Raw genomic sequence first — 26,751 nt, forward strand, 5'->3', positions numbered from 1 at the left:
CTAAAGCTTACATGGAAATATTTTAAATGTATAAATAAAAACGTATATAAAAATGTATAAATGAAAATATTTCGCAGGAAAAAAATTGTAAAGTTATTTTGAAACGTTAACCTGCTGATAAAAAGATATTAACATGTTACTAAATATATATCCTTTCAACAGTATTTCAACCTTTTTCCTACAAGCTACCAAGTAAGGTCCTCATTTGAGCAACCAATAGGATAAAAACAAAACAACAAAAAATATACGTTTTCAAAAACCTTTTTTGGGGGGGAGGGCGCCGTGGGCGAATTCGTATATATTTTGATGCTCTCCCTAATCCGATTGCTATAATTCAGCGTTGTTTTGGGAATTGGACATTTTTCACATACTGTCCTTGTTTCGGACAGAACAGTTTCGTGTGCAAGTGGTTTGCCGAAACCGGCACCTCCCTTCCGAAGAGTCTGTTGTAAAAAAGGAGGGGGCCGGGCAGGGTTTGTACACTACTTTCCGAGGCGACCGAAAGACAGAGAGGCGTTGTCCACCTTCTCAAATCCGCACTATCGCGCCGCTAAACCGAATCAATCAACCCGGGTTTTAGCCGAGTCTTCCGAGCCGCCAGAGGGCGGTGTTCGTCCTTCGTTTCGCTTTATTCCACTTTTTTTTTTCCTCTACTTCAGCGAAGTCCTTCCTTTTTTTTTCTCCCGGCTCCCCATGTGTTTCTGTTTTGTATGTTGCATCTTGGGCTCATATTTACATTTTTAACAAAAAGACTGACAAGAGACGGCGCAGGGAGGAGGGCCTAAACCTACAGACCTTCCTTTTTTTTTTAAAGACATAATCGGATATCTACATTTGCAGCGATCGCCTCCAAATCACAGGTAATAAATGTACGGGGAAAAAAAAAAGATACAGATCCGATAGCGTCGCGGTTCTTTTTTTTTTTTATCCCGGCTGTGGATGAGGGGTTTTATTCTTTCGGGAAAAGTTTGGTATCGGAGGTTTGGTTGTATATTTTCGCTCCCAGAACCCGGTGCAGAAAATTGACTTATTTAATGAATGTAGATCGCGGGGCACCCACGTGGTTTCAGCGAGCAGACTGCAGCTTCTTTTGTTCAAAATCAATCAAAAAAGGAGGAAGACGGACGGATAGCAGAAGAGAGCCGTGAAAACCAGGAAGAAAATCCCAGAAGAAACCATAAAACAAGACCGAAGGAGCTTCCAGAGTTTTTTTTTTCCCCCACCAACTTAAAACTTTACGGAGGTGCGGTAGAAAAAAAAAGTTTGTTTGGCGTTATTTGTTGTGTATTGAGGTTTGTAAGCTTGAATGATTATACATTGATTTTGATCTGCTTTTTTTATTTTTTATTTAAAAAAAAGGATCGGTTATAAATACTGACTTTTTCATGCCGCTTTTTAAAACAAAAACCGAGATCGAGCGACCGTTCCGCCTAATTGTGCTTAATTACAAAGTGTCTGAAGAAATGTCTTTTTTTTTTTCATCCACCGAGCAGCCGGGCTGCGTTTGAAACAACAAAGACTCAGCTGAGACGCGGCTTCGGTATATATATTTTTTGATGTTGCCGATTCTATTTTCTGCCCGTTTCTGCAGTCTAGATACGTTTTGCTCTTCCATTTGCAACTTTCATGAACTTGCCGCGATCTCGTTTTTTAAATTTACACAGAAAGGCTCGTTTAAGCGAACGGAACGGTTATCGGATTAGCAACGGTGCGAGCAGGAGCTGTTTAAAATGTAAGCTTTTTTCTCGTCCCTCCTGGTTTTGTACAAGAAGCTTTTGTTACGGGCGATCGAGCCAGTCAGACGTTTTGTTTCTGTACACCGGGAGCGATAATACAAAGACAAAACCCTCGTCTTGAGCTAGATTTAGCCCGGAACTGGGAATATTTTATACGGTATAGACGCATTTATCGACGCATTTCAGTTGCGTGGTATGCCTTCGTGAAGCGTTTTTCCTTTCCTCTCACCCACGCAGAATTAGTCTGTCAGATACCAGGTTAATCATATTTCGCGATATAAGGATGGATCTTGGTGAGTTCGGGATGCTGAACTGCTGGGATCTCTAAAACATTCACATCGATACGGGTTTTTAACACCGAGACACTGAAAATGCGCTTTCGCTACATCCGAAAAAAATAGCTCACCCGAAAAAAAAAACCTCAACAAGTATGCAGAATATCTCCGGTTGGACGTATATATGTGTGTTTAATGAGCATAAAGTATGTACTCGGACTTGAAAAGGCCCCTTGTGAACTGTGAGGATGTCATTTGTTAGCCGCTGTGTTTCAGCTGTACTCCTGCAGCTGACGGACGAATTCGTTGCAGGTGATAATTAGCGTAAATGCAGTAATTACCAAGAAAGGTGTGCTATTAAAACACAATTACAGGGGCTGCATTTTGCGCTCCGCCGCCGTAGAATTTATCAATCTAGGGAACAGGGTGGTAAATTTCTGGATATGCTGTGCTCCACAAAGTTTGTTTGAAAACCGGATTTTTTCCAGTCGTTATTTTGCAGTCGTGATCATCCCGGGAAGTCGCGCCTTTGCAAAACTGTTCTGAATGCAAGTATATTTCGTTCTCGCCCTGCTTCAGTCCTGAAGACATCATTTCCTGTACCCTGCCTTGTAGTTTAGTGCCAAAGCTCTGACATCTTTTGGGATGTGAAAAGTGGAAACCTAACCGATTCGTTCCGTTTTAGGTGAAAGCGCAGTTTATTTTTTTACAGTCTCGGAAGAGCTGTGCATCAGTTTTATTGCAGCACATGCTTGAAGTGCATATGGAGATTGCAGTCATAGGCGAAGAAGGGAGCTCTGGACTTGTAACTGGAAGTCTGTGGGTTCAAATCCCAGTAGGAGTCCTGCAGTTTTAGTGGTTAGAAAATGCTATGTCCAATACAGGATTGCAGGGGAGCAGAGCCTATCCCCACAAGGTCATCCATTTCAATAAAAATTCGCGGCTCTCAGTGATATCATCACTTTTGATTAGCCCAATGAATTAAAAAATTAAAAACATTGCATGAAGTGGGGGAAGAATATGAAATGAATCATTTTAAAACCATGCATCTTAAAGATGACAAATGTGAATCTTGCAGGTTTGCACCCTAAATGATCCAAGACAAACAGAAATCCCGAAGGATTTTTTTATAGTGCATTTCTTCCTATATATATAGAAGCTTTAAGAGTTTTTGTGGATGAACAGTGCAATACAGAAGCAAGGAATTGTATAGGTGGAAAGCTGAGAGTACAAAGAGGCAGTTTTAGGATGAAAAATCAGCTTTCATGGGCAAGGATCACAGGGAAAGTCACAGTTGTGGTCAGAGCAAGGTACTCATTTGTTAAGGGCGTTTGAGAATTGGCTAATTTAAGTATTTAAGGGTGAGACAATATGCAAATCCAGAGACTTTGTCAGAGTTTCTGAAAAAGGCAAGGACTGTTTCTTGCTGTTCATTGTTAAGATGAAGGAATGTTCCCAAAAACACAGCCCTTCAGTTAGCGAGTGTCGTAGTAACACAGTAACGGAGAAGAAAGACTTGTGTAGCGTTAATAAGGGAGGATGGTTTGCTGTTAACAGCAGTGATCCAAGATGCATAGATAGAACTGTTGCATTGCTGTTTGTTAATAAGGAAGGGAAGAGTCGTGTGTTGATTTGGCACCAGGACTCCCCTGACCTGCCCGAATCAATGAATGGGGAGTTTGGGAAGCTGCTAGCCAGGCTTGAGCCCTTTCCTCTGCTGTGCTGTTTCTGTCCTAGTTCCCTGGCTGCGAAGGTGCTGAAAACGTGTGCACCTGGTTGGACCAGAGCAGATGACACTGCTTGATACAGACCTCGAGGTTATTGATCTGTCTTCTGCGCCTACAGAATGACACGCAACAGGACCTTACCCCAGTTTTGGCATGGAGGGGTAACTTTTTCCCCCATCTCAGTGGCTGCAATAGAAGCTGTCACACAACCTTTTCATCATACCTCACTTACTGGAGACTTTTGCCTTCTTTGTACCCCATGTCTTTGGCTCAGATGGGGCGTCTGTGCGGTTCAGCTAATGCCCTTGCCTGTCTTCTGACTGAGAACCCATATCTGTCTCCTCTCATGGTGACTTTCAGTCTCATAAAACCTTGGGGATCCGAGCACAGCAGTTACCCTCCCTCAGACCCAAACACATAAGGTCATGCCACACTGCCAAAATAAAGCAGGGAAGTGTCTCTGGGATTTTCTTTCCTATTTACTTAGTAGATGCCTTTATCCAGGGAGATTTGCAGTACATGCTAAGGTCAAGCACATTTTGCTTCAGTTTTTCTTGAAAAGGTCGTTAGCAATAGTTTTTTTTTTTAATTGTTTTTCCTCCTCATCTTTTGGTTACAGTGACCTGTTTAGCAACACTCAATCAAGTCTTGAAGCTGCATCTGTGATTGCGCCATAGTGACATTCTACCTGTTTTTCTCCCGTATGATACATTTCTAAAGCTCTGCCAACAGTAATAGTGAGAATTTTACACCAGTTTCACACGAAGTGAAAGAAGAACTATGACAGCTCAGACTTTTCCGAGATGCAGATGCTCTGCGATGCAGAAGTTATTTAGGACGGTATGGTGCCCAAATTGCGATGCAGTGTGCACATCAAAATAACCTAGGACGAATGTGTGCTATTCGGTGCGATATTGCTGAGCTGGATCAACTCTTCCAGACTTTTGTCCAGCTCCTCGATTTCCCCATGCCGGGGAACCAAGATTAAGACCTGGAATCGTTTGATTGTCATCAAATGGAAGTGAATTGTTCAAATTCATTTCGCTATCCATTGGACTGGAAGGTGTCATTGATTAAAGGAGTTCCTTGAGTGGAGTGTGTTACTTCTTTAATTGAAGGAATGACTTGCGCATGTTGCTACACTTTAGAACCAGGTGGGGGAAAAAAAACAATCTATAGGATTGAGTTTCTCATGGATTGTAGTTGGATACCCATGATCTAGACTTGGAGTTACTAGGTAGCATTTCCAGTTATATGTGACCATGCATACTGGTGACAGCTCCACAGTCTCTTCACAAACCTGTGGGTGCCATTGCTTTGTTCCTGGAGCTGATGTGTCATCAGAGTACATGTTCATGCGGTAGAACCCACATGAAGATACAAGTAGTGGGCAAAAAATGGCAGCTCCAATCTAAAGTCAGTTAACAGGGCTTTGGGTCGGTCCTGCCTGTGTCTGCCATGACTAGTCTACCAGAGTCTGGAAATCTGCTGCAGGGATGCAGCACTGTTCTTCCTGGAGGTGGGAAATGCTGTCATTCCAGAATATCCCTAAATACTCAACTGGGTTCCGATCAGGTGGCTGAGAAGGCCGTGACCTATGGGTAACATCAGTGTTATATTTGTGTCCTCCATGGCTCATCACTCAGCGATCCCACTTGCTCTGTGGGTAGGTGTTGTCATGCTGGAAAATGCCCGTCCTGTTGGGAAAGAAGTGCTGTAACCCCACTGGAGTCAGTTCAAGACCGGGGGTGCCATCTGTGTGGCGTTTGTGTGTTCTCCCTGTGTCTGCATGGGTTTCGTTCCACAGTCCGAGGAGATTCTGGTAGGTTCATTCAGAACTGGGAAAATTGGCCCTGGCGTGAGTGGCGTCCCCTCCAGGGTGTATCCTGCTCTCTGCCTGTTGCTTGCTGGGATAGGCTCCGGTTCCCCTGCGACCCTGAATTAGTTAAAGATAATGGATGGATATTCATTCGTTGTGTCAAAAAGAATATGTTACAAAGGCTTATTTATAAATGTTGTTTAGCTACGCAAGCTATAGTGACCTACTCTACTCCCTCTTGCCTCAGCCCCAGAAATATCTTAATTAATCTCCCTGAACAGTAATTGAGGAATAACCTTGATTATTCATGCGCTCATGGACGTAAAGTTAGCGGGAACCCTCTTTTAAACGCCTCTAGTCCCGTCTGACCCAGTGCCTTGGGTGTCGTTTTCTTCTCTCTCAGACGCCATGCCACGCAAGAAGGTGACCGACGTCTCGGGGAACGGGGGGGTGAAGAGGAAGAGGGCAGGGGGCCGGAGGAAGGAGCGGGACTTCAGCAGCGACGACGAGTTTGACGACTTCGAGCAGGAGAACGCCAAGAAGCCCGGAAGGCCGGCCGCCAAGTCGGGCCTGCAGCCAGTGACCGTGGCCGAGGACGTCAAGGAGAAAATAGTAAGACCCCCCGTGGCGCTCGGCCCAGCCGTCACACGCTGGCGGTGGGAACTCCTGGGCCCTCTTTATCGTCGGCCTCTGCAGGTGGACAGTTGCAGTTCTGTTTCCTCCATGTATAGAAATAGACTGTCGGGTTTTTCTTTTCGGTCTCTTGACGAGCCAGAGGGCTGGAGAATCCTCAGGGACCAATGCAGCCTTCCTCCTTCTGTGTCTCTGATTGCTTAATTGAACTAATGTAATTATACCAGCTTTCTTGGACCTGCAGCTGTTGTAGATTGGAGGCTACTTATAAAACCAGCACCACTGCCAGCGTAGTAGCGTCGTGGTTAGGGCTCGAATCCCATGTGTAGACATGCTTTTATATCTTGAGCAAGGTACTTCACCCTAATTCCTGCACAACTGCACAAATGGTGAGTTAACCTAAGATAGTCTCCCATCTATAGGAAGTCTTAATACTCTTCTTGCCTAATGGGACAGAAACCAGGATGAGCTCCAGCTTGGGAAGGAGTTGAAATCCTTGCAGGATGCTGACGCTGGAGTCAGGATTCAGGCTTCCTCTCTGTCCTAAGCCATCACTAATCTCCCCTCTGTCGATCCTTGGCTGCCTTTACTGCAGTGTGTATAGTCAACTAGTGAGGAGCCCTGCTTTGCACTGTGGGTATTGTTGCCTTGGCTTGTTTTCTAACACGAAAGGGGCTTCTCCAGAACTCACCACCTCAGTCATACTCACAGCAACATACGTGAGCACATGTGCAGCCTGGCAGTGGCCCAGCCATGAAAATCCTACTCTGTAGTGACCTGCAGAACCTCAAGGATCAGGTTGTAATGATAAGGGCTCATAACCTGTTCACCTCCTGCTCCTCTGAACTTGTATATTGTTCTCATTGCTGAGGGTTTCTAGATTCAGGGTGTGGGAGGACTGTGCTTTACATGGAGGTGTTGCTGTGGCTTTCACGTCTCAAATACAAGGGAAATCATGAGCTGGTCTCCTGAATAAAGATTCAGATCCATCCGACCCAGCAGAGATCAGTCGCTTCAGCACAGTGTTCTCGAAGGGAATCGGGGCTGAGCTGGTCTGCCCTTCCTACCAAGTAGAGGAGGTCTGTGGTAAGTGGTCAAAGGAAATGAGCAGGGTGTAGTTGCAGGGAGTTATCTGTACACATGGTTATTTTTATCCAATTAAGAGCCAAGTTGTGAAAACTTCTACGTTTTCCTGTAGTGGCCCAGGGTGGCCTTCATTGCTTGTGCCTCACTGGGATTTATTTTAAATTCTGGGAAAAGGCTATGGGAATGGGCTGCCTCTGTCCTGAGAGTGCGTTTTCTTGGCTGATGGACCATTTCAGCAAATGATTTCTGTTCATTTCAGTTGTCAAATTTTGATGATGAAGTAGTATAATTGTGGACTATGCTGGCAGTGTTATTTAGCCCAGCCCAAGTATTATGCCTACTTTGTGATTTAAAGTTTGTTTTGGCAAAAAAAGCTAAAAAATGCCACATCACCAGTTTACAGTGCCTCTACTTTTATATTCCAGTGCCACAGGGACAGTCATCCTAATCGAGTGTGATATGGCTTAGGGCAACTGCATTAAATAGATGAGTTATGAAACTGACCCACTACAAGGACTCTCAGGTTTCTAGATGGGTTTAAAAGCCTGTCTTATCTGCAGCAGCTACAGCTCCTGCCAGTCTCTGTTGCTGTGCCCACATTGACGATGCTGGTTTCTGTCTCCAGTTCTCTCTGGAGTTTCAGTTCCTGTTATCTTGTCAGAGGGAATGGCTGGTACTGACGTCACGTGCTGTCGTCGTGAGATCCGTTGGTACTAGTGGAAAGTTGTAGTGCACGCCCACACAGGAATAAGAAACGAACTGAGCCCACAAAAACAAAAGCATCAGCTCTTCTTGTGGCTGAGCACAGGAAGGTGTGCATCGTAGACTCAGTTGGGGAGTGAGGGGTGGGACAGAGAATAACAAAATAACTGGTAGACAAGTTCTCTTCAGCTTGAGGCTTCTGTTTAGTTCTTAAAGCCTTTCTTTCAAGTCCAGTTAGGCTTCTGTCGGGAAGAGTTTGTTGATTCATTGCTTTGGGATCCTTCAGAAAACAGTCTGATTCTGCGTTAAGCAACACTTGAGTTGTAGGACTCCAGCAAACTAGGATGGGAGACTCAGGCCATGTCAGCACAATTTCAAAACCTGATTGATGTGCCCACAAGATAAATCATAAATGAGCACAGTTCAGTTGAGAGGAGTGACCTTTGCACATGTGACTTAACTGGAGCCCATGAATACACAAGTTTTTCTTCCTTTGCTATTCCCAAGCAAATGAGGAGGTGTTAGGTAATAACAGACCTGTCTCATGCTGTCATGTAGACGTTTACCTGATGAGCCTTTACGGTACGGCTGACTGGATTCTGACCATCTGATATTACCAGGCAACTGCAGCTGTAACACCTGATTCGTTATGTTGCAAACGGTATATCATTCAAAAGGGGTCAGTTGCGGTGATTCTGTCTTTAACTTTTTTACAAATTTAGGAACAGTGTGTCCAGCAGTGCAGTCATTATAGTGCAATAGTGGTGAGCGCGCAGCGATTCCAGATCGGCATTCGCCCGCGGTCCTGTCCCCTGCCCAGTATTTTTGCTCTCCTCTTTCCGTAGAAACTCGACAGCCCCAAGGTCAAGGGCCAGCTGCTGATTTTCGGAGCCACCAACTGGGACCTGATTGGCCGGAAAGAGGTGCCCAAGCAGCAGGGTAGGTGCCGCCGCCACACGGCGGAGCTCCCCGTTCACAATCCCTCTCCCTTTAGCTCGTTCAGTTGTAGAACGAAAGCAGCGATTCAGTGTGACCGACAGGGTTACCTGGTGAATGGCGAAAAGGTAAGTGTCAACAGCAAGGGGTCTCGGCTTATTTCTGCAGACACACCGTAATTCTCATTTAAATTAATTGCTTTTTTCAACGACATCTTATAAGAAAAACAGGAGATGCAAAGAAATGGCTTCTACTGAGATGTCCCTTGGTCTTTTCCCTAAATAAGTCATTACCTTGTCCTTACAGAGGATTGGTATGTGTGTGTGAGGGGGGATCCATTGCATCCTTTTCTCCAGTGTCCTTGTAAATGGATTCCCCATCTTCAAACTGAGGTCCAAGGCGGTTTAAGGTCCCTGGTGCATCACAATGGGTCCAAGGCCGGGCTGCGGTGTTAGAGTACAATTGTGAAGCGATTCTTTCCGTGGGCATCCTGTAATCTCCCCCTCTACAGCATCTACCCCCCCTGCCCACTTCACTTGGTGCTATGACAGCTGTTGGAGGAGGAGGCTGTGGTCAGGCAGATCAATTCAGGATCAATTGTGGAGAGAGCGTTCTTTGCTCGATTTTTTTTTTTCCCCCGATGCGCCATAGCCGCCAGGACTGAAAGGCGGGAGGCACAATAACTCTGTGGGGTGTCCCGACGTACTAATGGTGTCCCAGATGGTGGGTAAACTGGCTGCACGGGACTTTCCTAGACATGGGGGTGCACTCTTGTCGTGCCTGCTATGTTCTGCACAGATACAGCCTGTAGCAGTGGTTTGTCATCAGTTCCGCTTAAAAAGTGCATGTTGTGTTATCGTGCCATCGGTGTATTATACAAGCACCTTATGGCCTGCATCACAAATACATGCTTAATGAGGCACATCGGGACAAGTAAAAGTTTATTCCATGCTGAAAAGAAAAGAAACACAGCGTTTGACACCTGAAGAAGGCTCCACAGCAATTTTCTTCTTTCAGCGTGGAATAAACCTTTACTTGTTCCTTTGCTGCCTACGCATGATGTCGCAGCTGCCTGCTTGAACTCCCCGATGAGTGATCCCTTAGAGTTATTCCTGAGTTTCTTCTGGCCCGAGACCAGAAGGGAGACTAGATGTGTTCCTTTTCGTTCAGCTCCAGCCCCAGCATGCTCTGCGGCCCACGTAGTGAAAATCCTCCTTGCTTTGTTCCAACGTGTTTTGATATTCCGTACTTTAAAAAAAAACAAACAGATAGGGTAAATGAATTCCTGGTGCAGGTAATTAATCTGTCACTTAAGTGTAAAATTCCAGCACCCAATGCGTTTGCATTCCAGCAAAACCTGAAGCACGTTTAAGTACGCTGAAAAGAAAAGTATTAAGACTTAATTAGCACTGTCTAGTTTTTAGGTGGTGGAGAAATTGAAAGATTCATGTTGCCCTTGAATTATAAGTTCGGGTTTACTGAATTAACATGAGTAGGTGACAGGTGTAATAATTGACTGCTTTTATTTACACAGCAGTACTGGCTTTGGGAACCAAATGACTTAATAGTGCTGTTTTGTTCTTGACAGCGTTAAAGTTTGATTTGGTGGGTGATTCATATCCTCACTGATATAGAACTGGCAGTCATTTAAACTGTTGGGTTCGTTTTTGTGTGTAGTCTGTACTACACCCGAAGAATTGTAAGAATGTGCACAAGGATAATTGAAGAATGTGGAAAACTAAATGCTGCTTCTCAAGGCTCTGACAGCATCTTCTGTCTGTCAGCGTTAATAGTTGTGAAGGACAGCAGCACTGGGCTTGTCTCTCATTTCAAGGCTTTTTGCGTGATAAGACAGGTTTTGTGAAGCATGGAAGGAGACTGGCTGCCTGGTATCTGAATCTCTGCCATGGCTCATTGTTCCAATAAACTGAAACAAGTACTATTTTGCCTTGTTTCCCTACCTTACATAATCACGTTTGTGCACCAGTCAGTGGCTAGCCTAATTATTTTGCATTGCTTGAGAATATTTGGCACAAGATGATGAGGTTCTAGCACATGTTCTAGTCATGTGCTATATGTCCACATGACAGTGACTAATATCAAGGCGTTTCTGAAACGATTGCAGCGAATTAAGCTCTGCTTGGTGTATTCTTCTTGCAGGTCAAGTTGTCTGCTCAGATCAAAGCTGCTTGACATGTACAGTGTTAAGTCTGAGTCTAGATTCTGCAAATACATCCAACGCTTATCTTTCAGTGCGAATTCTGATCATTCTTCTTTTGCCCTTTCCGTGTTGGGGATATTGAATGTTTGTTTTATGAAATAGAAGTTGCCAGGGCTGGGGTTCGGTTTTAGGTAAAAGAAAGCAAACTAGGATGAGCAGATCTCATGTCTCTAGCTAGTTGTGTCTCTGGCATGTGTTGCCTTGGATCCCAGTCTCGTTCTTTTGTCTGACTAGGCCTGACAGCTGTGGCAGGCCCTGTCTGTTGTCTGCCAGACAGATTAGTGCCTTCACACAGGGTGCTGCTCCTAGAAAGTGGAGGCTTGACACGGAGTGTGGTTTAGAATCTGTTAGCGTTTAGACAAAAGTTATGCATGAGATCTGGCTCACACGGTTTCCTTATTTACATAAAAAAAACTTTGGTGAATTTCTCTTCTACGTTGTGTTGTGGCAGTGGGTGTTGTTTGCACCGGCCAGCAGACAGTGCAATATCATTTCGTTTGGCTCGTTTCTCTCCGTTGGGGCTGTTCAGTGTTAGCTGCACGAAACACCATCTGGGAAGTCAATGATGGCTCTTTTCTTTTTCCAGAATCCATTGTGTTTGCACCAGAGGGAGGGGGGGAACCTTGAAGCTAAAAGCATTCTGCTAAATTGATAAACGGATCTAATGTGAAAACTCAAACTTGTGCACCTAGTCCCAGCTCCTAACCTAGTGTGGGCAAGTCTCTGTGTCATCCTAAGTGCAAAGAGCAATTCTGAAATTGTACTTGAATGTATTGTGCAGAGCTGTTAGTTTTCAAAGTGGCTTGTAGCTGTTAATCAGAGCAAAGCTGATGCCTGAACTTGTGCGTTTCAGTCCTTGATTTGTGTATTTTGCACAAAGGAATAACGTACGTTTACGTTACGTTATTCCCCCCTTACGTTATTCCTTTGTGCAAAATACACAAATCAAGGACTGAAACGCACAAGTTCAGGCATCAGCTTTGCTCTGATTTCCAGAACGCTCAAATCGGCTCGGTCTCACTTTTACCAGTCATCGGCCTGTACGTAAAACTGAGGGGCCTGCTCTCTGCATCTTCATAAATAACCTAATCTTTTCCCAAAGAAAGATCTGTCGCCTGCTTTCCTGAGGAGCCTGTAAAGACTGTCTTCTGTTGTCTCAGAACCAGGCCTTCACAGTCTGGGCTTCCTTTTGATCCCGCGACGCTGACGCCAGTGACTCCTGAGCGATTCCTGACGCGCTCCATTACTCACGCCGCTTCTTGTGGCTGGGGGGGGGGTGGGGGTCTCCTCTGTGTTGTGACTGAGTGAGCCGAAGGGGGCCGTCGGAGGAGCAAAATGACCCCCGCTCTTGAGGGAAGAGGGTGTCGCGGGGGGCCGCAGGAGGGAGCGGCGCCTGATGTTGTATCTGTGTGTGTGTTCGACAGCGGCCTACAGGAACCTGGGGCAGAACCTGTGGGGGCCGCACCGCTACGGCTGTCTGAGTGGAGTGCAGGTCAGTGCCGTGGTGTCGGGGCCCTGCGCCGCACACAGCCTGCTCATCACCGCCGAGGGCAAGCTCTGGAGCTGGGGTACGTAGCAAGAGTCCGGATCTCTGACGCACACGGCTGGGTATAAAGTTGGCTAGAAAAGGCCTCCGATTAAAGAGAGCTTAGACTTATCCATACTGATCAAATATTTATTTGATGACAACACAACAGGCACAAGGTGACGATATTTCAAATGTATTTTGTTTCAAGTAATTGATCCCGTTATATCCCTGACTTTAAGAAATACGGGAGTGTGTTCTATTAGGGCTGTGTTTTGGAGAGATTGTTCTGGTGCCTGGTTGCGTGAGATTTCATTCACCTGTTTCTTAAGGAGGGGAAAAAAAGCTGTCGAAATTTTAATGAATGATGGCAGTGAAGGAACACCAATTTCAGAATGGGCTGTGTCTAGAAATGAATGCTTGCTTTCTTTCCATCTCTTTCACGCCAGAGCCGTTTTGAATAGAAGGCCAAAATCATTTTCTTACAAATGACCAGCTCGGTATAAATAGTCAGAAGTAAACTGATAATGGGCACAAGCTGAAACAAGGCATCAGCAGCAGTGCGCAATGAGCCGACAGACTGACGATGTCTGAGAGCCTGTCTGTCTAAATTAAAAGGTGAATTTCTCTGCTGCTGTTTTTGGTTGGGAAGTCGGTGCTTAAATAGCGCGAGCATTGTTAAACAGACATGGAAGCATTGTCTGCTCTGCTTTACCTTTGGGATCCTGTTAACCAGCTTGGTCAAGTGAAAGATGGCTAGTGCTAAACATTGATTTAATGTTATTAGACCCATTTATGCATTGTCAGTGTTTTGTTTCAGGTTTGTGTTCCTTTTGACTCGCATGCAACCCTGTACATGGAGAGTATGCAGCATATTCAATTCAAACGACTTTATTCATCCACAAGGGGGCAATTGAGCAGTGAGCAGTGCAAAATATATAAAAAATTAAAACGAGAAAAGGACGATAAAATGATTATGAAAGTAAAAGTGTGCCGTATAAGGACTCTGTCCTATACTTCAAGCAAAATAATAATTAGATCACTGGATATATACGAATGTTTTAAAGAGCATGTACATTTTATCCAATAGAGAACATAGTGATAGTCCAAAAGACCGATGAAGGATGTGAGATGGGTCTTCAGTCTTCAGATCCTCAATCTGGGTGTTCCTTCCTCAGGGTTTGCTGGACTTAAACCCGTTCCAGTGGCGTTCAAGGCTCAGCAGTGATTTTAGAGCGGAGTTTTCTTTTAACGATTTATTCTGTACGCGTCTGGGGTTTTTTTTTGCGAGCACGCAGCGCATCGATCGCAGGTGGCGCGGCCGCACGCCGTTGGCTCCGTTCGTCGGGCCCGTTTCCCGGCTGCTCCCGGGCTGACGGCTCTCCCCCCCCTCTCCCTCCCGCAGGCCGCAACGAGAAGGGCCAGCTGGGCCACGGCGACACCAAGCGGGTCGAGGCCCCCAAGCTGGTGGAGGCCCTGGGCAGCGAGGTCATCGTGGCCGCGGCCTGTGGGCGCAACCACACCATGGCACTGACAGGTTTGCCACCGGCGCGGCGCTCCAGACCCCAGACGTGGATAGATATCGCCCTGGGGTCTTTGTGTGTATTTAACACTTGTACTGGTGATGGCCGGCCTGAGATTATAGACAGCGAGGCGGTCTTATGGCCCGAAGTCCACCAGCGGGTGCTTCTCTGAAAGTTGGCGTAGACGTTCTGTGTGCGAGGTAAAACATTCAGCAACCCCCTGGGGCTCCCGAGTGGCTCAGCCAGACCAAATTCGTTCAAACGAGCCGCAGTTTGCCTCGTGAAAAGGTGATGCGACCTCGTCCCCCTCCTGTAACATGCTCCCGTCATGAAACGTCCTAGAACTACAACGCGCCTCTTGAAACAAATTGGATTTGGCAAAAAGAAAAAAGGTTGTGCTAAACTGTCTTGATGGCCAGAAAATGTTAGCAAACTACTCAGCTTGTCCTCTCTGTTACTTAATAGCAGTTTGAGTGATGTGTGGTCTCCTATATTGAGTAGAACGGCCCCAGCACTGAATTGCACCTCTGGGGCTCTGGTCAACATTCAACATTCTCTCAAGTCCATCACCCTCCTTTTTGTAGGCTGGCTGGTGGGGTTCATTTCTTTGAAAAATCCTTTTGGGGGCTTGCTTATTGTTTTCGTGGCCAGTTTCTCAGGGCCTGGAGATTTGAGAGGGAGGCTCTCCGTGCGATTAAGGTGTTGCGGGTCAGCGGTCGGCGTGCGTGTCGTGTAGTTAACCTCAGCCGGATTCACTGCGAGCGTCGTCCCCCATTCTCTCTTCAGAGAACGGCTCCGCGTTTTCGTTCGGGGAGAACAAGCTGGGCCAGCTGGGACACGGCAACCAGACAGACGCGGTACCCACCCCTGCGCAGGTAAGCCCCCCCTGGACAGCCTCGGGGCCTCTTTTCTAAACCCCCCACGGGCCGCTAACAGGGATGCAGTCCTCTGTCTGAAGGCCAGAGCAGGTCCTTTCCCCCATTGCATGTTTTGAATGCCGGTCTTTGTGGGCCTGACCCTTTCTAAACTCAGCCACCTTAACAGCCACTTGGATGTTGCCCTGCCATCAAGGCAAGTCAGTCATTTCTTTATTTTTTACTGGAATTTAAATTTTGTTAAAATCTCGGGTAGGAGAAAGTAAGTCTACTAAGGCACCGGACTGCAGGACTGCATTCCTGAGGCCTTTCATCAACACTAGGGCATGCAACACCATAGTAGTGTCCTGGCCTTTCTAAAAAAAACACACAAGTCCCAAAGAGCGATAGTCTCTCTCGTCCCACTAGTTTGAACAGGGCACATCTCCTCCTGTGACGTCAAACATGGGAACACCGGGGGCCCAGCCTGAAGACCCCATGAATGCCTCTGTCCCAACCGAGGGATTCAGTAGCCACATTTCCCCTTGGGGGAAAAAGTTTGTCTGTAGGGTTAACACAGCACCACTCTAACCTGTGAATATCTGGTTTATCACGTTTGCGCACCACTCTTCGTGTGCAGTGGGAGTTGAAAGATTGGTCAGAATAAATTGCGAGAAGCTAACAGAAGCAGCTCCTTCTTGATATGACTTCATAGAAATTATCAGTATTTCTCAGCTTCATTTAGTCAGTAGTGTAATACATCATGCCACCACTCCATTTTCTTTATCAATAACTGCATTCACCGGTTAAAATAAAAGCTGTCAAGATGAAAGTTACAAAACGGTGCAAAGAGATGCGTAAAATATAAGAATTGTTTTAATATTCTAGTAGACAAAATGCACTTAAGGTCCCATGGGCAGTATTGTATGAGCTCTAACATTTACACTATTTCCATTGGGTGCTAGTCTGTGAACCTTTTTAATATGAAGATCGTTCAGTTGCTTAAATTTATTTTCTGGGTCAGGGTGTTTTTTTTTTTTTCGTTTGCAAAGAACGTTTCCACAGAACAATTTGCTGGTAATAAACTACTTGTTCACAGCGGAGTGCTGGCGTTATTTTTAGTTTTCTAATTAAAATCATCCAGATACTTTAATTTAAAATTTGTATTAAATGTTTTCTGTTATGGAAGCATATGCTGAATACATTTGTAATTGTATGAATTGGAAAACCCTGGTTTATTCATTGTTGAATATCAAATTAAACCACTTTACATTAAATCATTGCTGTAGGTCCTTCACAGTGGCAGTATTACCTTATCAATCTGTAAGGTTTAGCCAAGGCGCAATTACTGCAAATTGAAATTTTATTACAAAGGCCAAGCCTGAGAATAGCACAGAATCAGAAGAATACGTTTTCGAGTTTAGTGGCAGAGAAATTTAAGGTCAGCTAATGGCATCCGTTTTTAGAAAGAGAACAGTTTGGATCATGTTTAAGAAACCTTGATCATTGCATCCAATTCCAGACATAAATATGAGACTAACTGGAAGCGTGGTGTGTTATTTACAGTCCTAGGTGAACTGAGCTTTGTGCTCATTTGCAAAATATTTTATCTTTAATATATTTACCATGACCCCAGTCTTGGCGTCGATGACAGCTACAGTGATTTTTTTATGTTTTGTCAACTGTCGTGTCTTTCAGTCAGCGATAATCAGTTAGATTTCGGCTAATCTTGGCATAATCCCTTCCTTTTTTTGGGCTATTTGCTTTTTTCTGTTCCTCAGAATATTTGATGCCACAGTTTCATTTCAGTAAAATGGTTTACTTACACTTATCGGCTTGGCTGATGGCTCTTTTTTTATTCAACCAAACGTTGCCATGTCTCGCACTTGTATTTGTTTTACTTGTTCCATGTTGGCATCTACATGGGAAATATAGAGAGAAATGTTTAGCATATAACCATATATGTAAAACGTTGGCCGTAATGTTTTCTATAATAAATGCTTCTCATCCCTTAATGCAAAAATGCTAGCCCCCAATGAGGCATCAGTATGTTATACAATAAGACCTGCACTTAAATTACACTAAAGATGCCAAAATGTAACAACATTCACTCTGAAAAATTATCATGCGAGTCCTAGCCTTTTCAAAAATGTAGGTCTTATGTTACGGATTTCCTTTTGTTTCTCGCAAGGAAATTCTTTGTGAAACACACTTCTGAGCTAGACCTTAGGGAGTTTTGAGGGACAGACTGTTCATTTTATAATGGAATAATAACGTAAGCTACAAGCAGAATAAAATATCTCAATCTGAGCAAAATTTCCCCATGGCACTAGAAAAGAGGCTGTCTCAGCAGAATATACTGCAGGCAGAAGAATAGATTTCTTCCCCATGGAAAGAGCTTGATTGTCATTCTGTCATTTGTAGCTCAATAGGGAGAATGTGTCTAAAATAGCTGACTTGTGTGCAGTAAAGGGATTTTGTTTTTCAGCATGCAGTTGAAGGTTCTATAATTCTGTGCTTTTATTTGATGTGGGACTTTCTTGCATGATCTGGCGAGACAGGAAAGAAAATTAAAATAGTGGTTTTATATGAGTCGACTAACCGAAAGCTTTAGGTTGTTTTTCTCTTAACTGCTTAAATTTGGATATACTATTCAAGCTACGATAACACTTTTTCCGATTTCTGTGTAGTTTGTTTTGCATCAAAGAAGCTCTGTTTAACACGCAGATAAACCTAGAAAAAACACCAAAAGTACGCGTAAATATTCCATTACACAGCAGACATTTACCCGTACATATTCATTTCACACCACTCCTACAAGAATCCCCACAACTACACCAGAATGCCTTAAATGTACTCCTCCTCTAAGCCCGTGTAATTACAGGGTACCCCCTCTCTTCGCACATAACCCCCTGATTGAACATGCCCATAAACCATTACTCATTTCTTGTGAGCTCAATTATGGATTGAGTAGTTTGTCTTGAGTATGAGATAAAGGTATACCTCATTTGGTAAGTTATTATCTAAAAAGTCTCCAAGAACAGACTCTAAAACGTCTGTGTGAAGTCATCAGTTGGTCTTCTTCACATAGGACACTTGAGGGGATCAGAAGAGATACTAACTGCTAGTATCGGCACGCTCTAATGTAAGCAGTTGGAAAGCTCTGCTCACTTGGGCTGCCCTGTGGTCCTTAGAACAGGAGTCTGGACATCTTAGCTCTTTGTTCGGTTTTGAATAGCTTTGCGTTGAAACAATGGGAGGAGAAGAGAACGTCTTGACAGCTACACAGGAGGGATTCCGTGGGCGACAAGTGGGGCCCAATCAATCGATTGCTGAGGTTTTTCCAGGAGCTCATGGAAGCATTTCCGGACAGGACTCACTCGGCAGCCACCTGCCTGCCAGGCAAAGGACAGGGAACGGGAGACGTGCCAGGCGGAGGTCTCGTCAGGGAAGAGGGTGAAGGAGCACATGTTGCTTTGTGCAAAATCCTGATGGGCGATTGAAGCAATGATGTATACCTTTGGGTTCTGTTTTCCTGTTTCCCCACAAGGGGAATCGTTTCTTTCCAGCAAGCACATCTGAGCAGACACCTTGTGTTCCCCCGGGACGGGCAAAGAGAGGTGAGGCCTGTGCTCACAGCTCCGTTCTCCCCACAGATCCAGTACAACGGGCAGCCCCTGGTGAAGGTGGCGTGTGGGGCCGAGTTCAGCATGGTGGTGGACTGCAAGGGCAACCTGTACTCCTTCGGGTGTCCTGAGTACGGGCAGCTAGGTAATGACCGGGCTCGGGGAGGGGCCGGGGGGCACGGGCGCTCAGAGTGTAGAGCATGCCATGACCTGCAGGGGTGCTGACGAGCTGGGCTGTCGTCACAGTTCCCAAAAACACAAGCTGCTCCTTTCCCAAATGAAAAGGAAGAGGGAAAATAATTTGGGGGGGGGATGCTCATGAGACTGTATTCATCATACCTTTAATTTATTTTAAAGTTAGCTTTGATTGTGATCTGTGCTGGAATCCAGAGGGGGTAAAATACTGGACCTCAGCAGCTTTTCCGGCAGAAGTGTTTCAGTGAACCTTGTTAACCGTTCAAAGAGCCGGTGGTAGAAATCTGACAGTAAATGAATGAAATGGAAGTTGTTGCGCCCTGTGAAATTCTGTTTGGCCCTGTCCTGATTTTCATATTATGTGCTGCTGTACTGCTGTATTCTCTCTGGAAGAGTTCAAATAAGTGCTGGTTTAAGATAAGGGAGCAGAACATAATTTCTGAATGTTTTAAAGGAAACTTGTAAATATCGGAAAGTGAACCACCCGTATCCAAAATGGACAGGTCCGGTTCTTTAAAACGTAGTCCTTATATTAAACCAAATAGGAGTAACCAAAATATACATGAGCCTGAAATTTATTGTGGAAGTAGATTTATCCTTTCTCACAACACAACAGGAGAACAGTTATGTTTGACGCTGCAGCTCCAGAATGCAATGCAATAACTCTGACAATAGTTGCTGAGTTTAAAGAGTGTTCCTTTCAAGTTACAAGGCAGAGAAGGTTATTTGGCCCATGTAGCTCAGTTTATTGACAGGATGGCCAGATGTTTCACATAATCAAGAAAATCACAGATGGCAAAATAGTTTTTCTCCTAATGGCTGTGGTACCATGCTGAATTAAGTAGTAGATTCTGCTGCGACGCAGTGAAACGACTTAGGAATTCATACTGTCAACCATGGCCGCGTTCTTCTATAGCAATTATCCTGTGGAACACACTAGCCAATTAAAAAGGTATTAAAGAATTGGACATAAGTACAATATAGGTATAGTTTAATATTATACTGCAGTATAAATGGTGTTTTCCTTAAGCACTGCTCCTCATGACCAGCTGCTTTGACAGAGTCAAAACTGGAAACTGGTTTCGGTTACTTTTTTTACTGGCAGTCCGGAATCTGCAGGGAGTCTGCACTGAATGAACAATGCTGTGCTGTTCTGGTTTCGAGCCCGGTCGTTGGCTCGGCTCTTTGCGCTCTGGGATATGGAAATGCGTGACGCCGCGCTGTCTGTGTGTCGCGCGCAGGGCACAATTCGGACGGGAAGTTCATCGCCCGCGCCCAGCGCATCGAGTTCGACTGCGAGCTCATCCCGCGCAGGGTGGCCATCTTCATCGAGAAGACCAAGGACGGCCAGGTTCTGCCGGTGCCCAACGTCGTGGTGAGGGACGTGGCCTGCGGGGCCAACCACTCGGTGAGTCGAGAGAGCGGCTCATGGAGCCTCACCCTGCCCTGCCCAGCCACGCCAATACAGGGGCAGAGCAGGAGGATAATGTGACACCCCTCTTCACGGTCGCGGGTGATCCCAGTGTCCTCGCTCGGCACGGCCGTCTGTCGCCTGCCGAGCTCCACAGCCCTGTAGCATCACTCTGTCCTGACCCAGTCCACTCCTGCATCTAATCACAATACTTCAGAACCAGGACTCACAGGCACAGGGTACACTGCATCCTTTCTGCAGCACGCATCGCAAATAGCAGCCTGCCTGCTGCTGCTAGGCTTTAACACAGCCTCACCACCAGAGGGCGTTAGATATATATAACACAACCTCCTTCCTAAATTTCCTTGACAAAAAGCAGGCTGTGCAAAAGTAACCAGCTGTATTGAAGTACATTTTAGAGCTAGTTCTCATTTCTGTCCTAAGTTGGAATGGGTGTTTTGTTTGTTCAGTGAATACATCTTTTTAAAATCGAATAAGGAATCGCCCTTTTTTTTTGGTTCCATTTCCAGAGTAAGAAAAATCTACTCAAGACCCCTTAATTCAGCTGGTGAAGCAGTTTGTCATTTGTCCACTTGACCGGCTGTGTCTTGGGGCTGCTGCTTGGTTTTCTCATCCCAGCTTGGCAGAAAATGCGAGCTGAATGTCAACATTTTTAATTGCAGTTGAAGTGCGATTTTCCCAGAGTGTTTCCCCACTTTGTCGTGAATGTCGTTACACCAGTAACCCCGAGAATCGGGTGTCTTTCCGATGGGGTGATGTAGATACACCGGTGTCCCCGAGACTCGGGTGTGTTACTGTTGGGGGTTGGAGGTACACCAGTGACCCTGAGAAATGTTGTTCTTGCGTGGACATCGAGTCCCCCGCCCCCGCGGCCCTGACCTCTTCCCTGCCTCTCCTCAGCTGGTGCTGGACTCCCAGAAGCGGGTGTTCTCCTGGGGGTTCGGGGGGTACGGCCGCCTGGGCCACACGGAGCAGAAGGACGAGATGGTGCCCCGCCTGGTCAAGCTGTTCGACTTCCCAGGCCGCGGCGCCTCCCAGGTCTACTGCGGCTACCAGTGCTCCTTCGCCGTCAGCGAAACAGGCGAGTAGCCCGCCGCCCCAAAACCTTCACACAGCTGAGGCGCCCTGGGAACTCTGTACTGCGGACTGCAGGTCAAGGTGTTCACGGGCCCTGTGAGCTCTAGAGGCGTTTTTCTGAATTCATTGGACCACCTTGGGCGTTAGATGGAGCAGTAAACACAACAGTGTAAGCTTCAAGTTTGTTGGCGACCCCTGCGAACATTTCCTGAGCATTTGCCGCACTCCTCTCGGGGATGTGGGTGGGGTGGACTGTTGCATCTAAAGTGTATCCAGTGACCCCCGCTCAGGTCGAGCAGGAAAGACCTGCGGTGTAGAGAATGCTGGTTGGAAAGCCGGTGGCTGGTTTTGCCCGGGATTGCCCAGATGATGGCGCTCAGCGGGCTAGATGTCACTGTTTGAACCGGTTTGGTGGTAGCTGGGGGGTTTCTTGGCTTCTTGTGCAGTAATATCCCCTGCTGCTTTGCTGTGCCACATACATGCGCGTCGTTGGCTGTCGTGGAGGTCTAGCGCCGATCTGTGTTAATTTAGCGGCTGGCAGCTGGAGAACATATTTTGTAACTAATGATCAATGTTTCAGGTTTGATTTACAGTTAGTTTTGTGCATCGCAAAGAGTGATCCAGTTTTGCTGAGTTGCAGTGTAACGCCTCTGTGCTCTTTGCAGGGGGGCTATTTTTCTGGGGGGTTACAAATACCTCCCGGGAGTCTACCATGTACCCCAAAGCCGTGCAGGACCTCTGTGGCTGGAAGATCCGCAGTCTGGCCTGTGGGTGAGTGCCCTGGGGGGGTTACTGTGTTGTCAGTAGGAGAAGGTTGGTGTTTGCCCACTGTCTGTGATCTCACGGGTCCCTGTAAGACAGAAACAGTGATATCCTGCTGCTCAAGTTCTGAAACTCGAGCTATGGATTTGACACCCAGCTGCAAGGTTATTCTTGACAGAATTCAGGGTGCTCTTTTCCATCCAGTTCCAGCATGGAGACGACGTTGAGGCAATCGAAGATACCGTAGATACTGGGACTCACATTGCCCATTTCTTACCGATTCAGCCGCAACACTGTCAGTAACAGGTTGTGTTGGGAGTAACTTGGTGCAGAATCCCTAGAGATCACGAAGGTGATTGGTGATGCTGTAGCCCACCTGAGTTTTTCTTTGCTTTCCTGCATTTAGAGCAGGTCAAAGAGCGGGTGTGTTGAGTCCATCAGTAGTGTAGTGCCTCACCTTTAGAGTACAGATTCAGCACCAGAAACTGGAACAGCAGTAAATCAAATTTACAAGTAAGAGGTTGTTTCATAAGGTTATTTATATCCTGAGGATCTAAGAACCCCATTAAGATTTTATTTACAATATCTCATCCCACACATGGGCCTTGTTCCACACACCCACCACACTTAGTGTAAAGAAACATTTCTCTGTCTCACTTCTGAATGGAATTTGTACCTACTGTTGCCGATATATTAGAGGTGCGTGTCTGGGATGAGAAACCGACATGCTTTTTGGGGTAGCTCTTGGCAATCAGTGTGCATTGCCCGTGTGTTTCAGGAAAAGCAGTATCATCATTGCAGCCGATGAGAGCACCATCAGCTGGGGCCCTTCACCCACCTATGGAGAGCTGGTAAGAGCTTTTCGCCACCTGCTAAACTGTTTCTGCATGTTGGACTTGGCAGCAATTTTGGGTAAAGGTTAGAACAAATTAATTGCCTTGTTGAGTACAGTAGAGTATCAACATCCATGAGCATTCAGTGCAGAGAACCATCGCAAATAGCCAAATTTGCATCTAACGACGTTCACTCCTATACTATCAGTATAGTCTCCATGGTTACAAGACAAAAGTAATCCTCCCTTATATGATAAAGTACTAATGCATTGGCTTAAAGGTAATTTAAAATAACATTAATGAACTAAAAGAAACAAGAATAATCACAGCGTCTCTGCTGTTCTCAGGGTTATGGTGATAACAAGCCCAAGTCATCCACCACTGCCCAGGAGGTGAAGACTCTGGATGGAGTTTATTCCGAGCAGGTGAGCAGGCACTCTGGAGCTCGTCTGTCTGTCCTGTGTGGTTTTGCCTAGTCTCTCATACAGTTCAGAAATTCGAGTTGTCGTGTTTTTTCCCCCAACTCATGTGTAAAGCAGTCGATTTGAATTACATCCTTGAAGGAAGCATTTTCCTTTTTTTTTTGGCTTCCTTCTATTTTCTAATAGAAACTTTGGCACAGCCTGCCTTTTGTTTCTTATCAGGAATTTGGATGGACTACGTACACTTCATACACTGTTCCTTCCAGGCACAGCACTTAAAATCACACTGCTACATCGGTTCCATAACTACGGCATGCACATTACATACTTGTGTGAAATGGTCATTTTAATTTTTGAATTAAATTATTTAATGCTCTTCAGTATAAATTCTATTATACTAAATATCAATATTAATTAAATATTGTATTAAATTAATATTTAATTATTGGATTTAAATGTGTGGGGAAGAGCAATATTCAGCTTTTCATTGATCTGATGAAATCTATTTTTTACAAGTTCAGAACTGCATTCAAGAAATGCATTAATGGCCACCAAGAGACATTTCTGTTTATTGGTTTTTCCTGTTCCGCGAACCTGTGGTTATTTTCCCCCGGTGCTTGCCGCTGCTGAAAACCGCAGGCATGAGTGTACACGTACCCACGTTTCCGAAGTGGGAACGCTGCCCGCGCGGGTTTTAGCGTTGTGCGAAAGAAAAGCCCGGGAGTTTGGGCGGGCGTCTGTTCTGAGGCATCGTTGTCGCTGCAGGTGGCGATGGGATATTCCCATTCCCTAGTGATTGCCCGCGAGGAGACGGAGCAGGAAAAGGAGAGGCTGAAGAAGCTGCCAGAGTACAACCCTCGCATGCTCTGATTGGCCGCCGTCCCGACCTTTCACCTCCGATGGGCAACTGATTCCAGGATCCACTCCGCTCTCTAGTTCACCCCCTTGCAGCCTTGGTGGGGGGGACGGTGAAACAATTGGATATGAGCACACTCCTTCTTTTTTTTTTCTGTTCAACATGGTTTGGTTTGGGTTTGAATACCTTTTTAACAAGGTAGTAAAAATGAAATCAAAACCGCTACCTCTTCAAATGTTTCCCCTTGCGGTCACACTCGCACCTCTCAACCTGATCACCTCAGTGTCTTACAATGCCAGTCGGCTCCAGGTCAGTACAGACATCAGCACCCTCCTCCTTGTGAAGCACTTAACATTCCAACAGGCGCCATTTTTAACTTTCTCTGCAGCGATGGTCTTCCCTCAGCTCTCAAGAGTCTAGTCAAGAAGATCTAAGTGTTTTATACAGGATGTTTTTACCTTTTTGGCTGTACATATTGATAGATATATTCTTACTAAAGAGCAGGTGTCAAAGCAGTTGGAGCAGCCTACTCTATACTCAACCTGCTGAGAAAGATGTTTTTCGAAGCTGTTCTCTCAATAAAAGAGTGAGGCTCCCAGACTGTCATTGGAGTAAGAAATGTCACGGAGTCAGTCCTCAGATGAACTCACTCCAGAATGTTCTCTGCTGTACTCCAGTCCCTCCAGGTTGGGTTACCACAACGTTTTCCAGCTGCATTGTGGTCAGTTTGGGCTGCCTCAGTCGAGACTTATTACATTCCTTTTTCTTTTCCTGTTCCAGTTCTGATCTTTTGGTGTGGTTTTGAAGGTTCGAAAGGAGGGATCGTTTTCAGAAATCCCTTCTTTTAACCACTCGACAAGACCACACCACACAGATTAGTACCCCAGGAGTGCTACCTGTCTGATAACACAAGCCTGTTAGACTGCTGTTACAGTTAATTTGCAAAAATCGTTCCCTTGATTCCAACATAGTTGGTGCTGTTTGACAGGAAGATACATTTTGTAAAGCCTCCCTGAAGTACAACTTGGATCAGATATATTATATATAGTTTGACATAACGGTGTTAAGTTTGTTTGCAGTTGTCTTGTTTTTTTTTGCTACCAAGATTCTTTTCAGCCGGGCACACGACTTTTGAAAAGCTGCTCTGTGCCTATGAGCTGGACTGGACACCTGTCCCCTTGAGTGGCAGTCAGTCTTGTTTCTCCGGTGTATGTTCCTTGGGGGTCAGTTAGCCTGTTTCTTGTTTCGGGTTTTACTGGTTTATTCGTTTTTTATTATTATTATTTCTTGGAAATGTTAATAAAAAGGTTCATGCTGTCACCCGAGTTGCCCTGTTCCTGACACACTAACTCTCCCCCTCCACAGATCTGCTTGGGCTCCAAACGCTGTAAATGAAGCGAGAGAGTGAATCCAGTGTCCTGGTGTGTGTGCGTGAGATTGTAAAGCGTGATTTGTATGATTTGGAAGCACAATGTGTTTTGAGAAATTTGGAATTTGCATATTTCCAATATTGGGAAGTTATGGACATAAAATCTGGGATAGCCAGTTGTTTAAAGATGCTTGCCTTACAGTACATATGGAGAATTATCACTTTTCTCTTCTGGAGCGTGTGGGGGAGTATAGAATTACATGGGGATGTTGTGTAAATTATGTACTGTAGCACTCGTTAGGTTCTTCGTTTAGAATACCATGTACAATTTTGGTCTGCACTTTATAGAAAAGATATTGCTGCTCTGGAATTCATTCAGAGAAGAGCTACCAGATGCATACTGGAGCTATAGGGCATGTCCAAACCTGGCAGGGTGAAGGAACTGAACCTTTTTAGTCTTGAACCGAAAAGACTATGAAGGGGATGCGCTCCCAAGTATTTTGAAAAAAAAAAGCTCAGATAAAGCCAACCCAGAGGAGTTCTTCAGGATCACCCGTGAAACACGCATTGCGGGGCAAAGTGCATTTAAAACCAAGAACAGAAGGCTCTTCCTTACACAAAGTGTGGTGGGGGTGTGGAACAAGCTATCCAGCCATGTTGTTGAAGCCAATACTCTTATGTTTTCTGTTAACTGCTAGATGAGATCCTGGGATCAATTAGCTTCCAAAAGGCTAACGAGCTACCAAAGGCCGCCCCTTTCTAGACAGCCATGCATCTGAGTGGCAGTAGAGCTGTTGGTCTGTCTGAGCCATTACTCTTACCCACTGGAGCACCACAGCACCCTACAAGAGCAAGAGTGCTAATGAGCAGAAAAGCATACGGCTGACTGCCATCTCTGTGAACCCTAGGGAGTTGCTGTTTCACAGGAAGCCTACAGGGTCGTGTCCAGCTATTGCTAGCTCTACAATGTTGCGAAACACTTGTCAGAATGGGGAGTTGGAGTTGTGACTAACAGCCTAGGCTCCAGCTCCTGGCATTTGGGCCAAAGCAGTCTACACGACCGCTGAGAAAGTGCCTGTACTTACCTTGGCTGGGCTGCTTGGACACCCTTGGCATTTTGTAGCTGTTATGTTTGCAAATTG

General features: G+C 45.5%; 1 protein-coding gene across 2 annotated transcripts; it reads left to right on the forward strand.

Moving 5' to 3' along the window:
• The first annotated feature begins 663 nt into the window (after positions 1–663).
• Positions 664–25,560, forward strand: rcc2 (regulator of chromosome condensation 2). 2 transcript variants are annotated; one of them, XM_006642012.3, is made up of 13 exons: positions 664–860; positions 5,961–6,169; positions 8,824–8,917; positions 12,560–12,703; positions 14,066–14,197; positions 14,970–15,058; positions 18,694–18,808; positions 20,100–20,266; positions 21,191–21,371; positions 22,033–22,138; positions 22,908–22,980; positions 23,310–23,387; positions 24,150–25,560. In XM_006642012.3, the coding sequence occupies exons 2-13, from the start codon at positions 5,966–5,968 to the stop codon at positions 24,252–24,254; spliced, it is 1,488 nt and encodes a 495-aa protein (XP_006642075.1). In that variant the 5' UTR covers positions 664–860; positions 5,961–5,965; the 3' UTR covers positions 24,255–25,560. The 2 variants fall into 2 exon arrangements, with proteins under 2 accessions (XP_006642075.1, XP_015192762.1); XM_015337276.2 differs by lacking the exon at positions 664–860 and adding an exon at positions 943–1,243.
• Positions 25,561–26,751: the final 1,191 nt, after the last annotated feature.

This window comes from Lepisosteus oculatus, chromosome 25, assembly GCF_040954835.1.
Source record: "Lepisosteus oculatus isolate fLepOcu1 chromosome 25, fLepOcu1.hap2, whole genome shotgun sequence".
Classification (NCBI taxonomy): domain Eukaryota; kingdom Metazoa; phylum Chordata; class Actinopteri; order Semionotiformes; family Lepisosteidae; genus Lepisosteus; species Lepisosteus oculatus.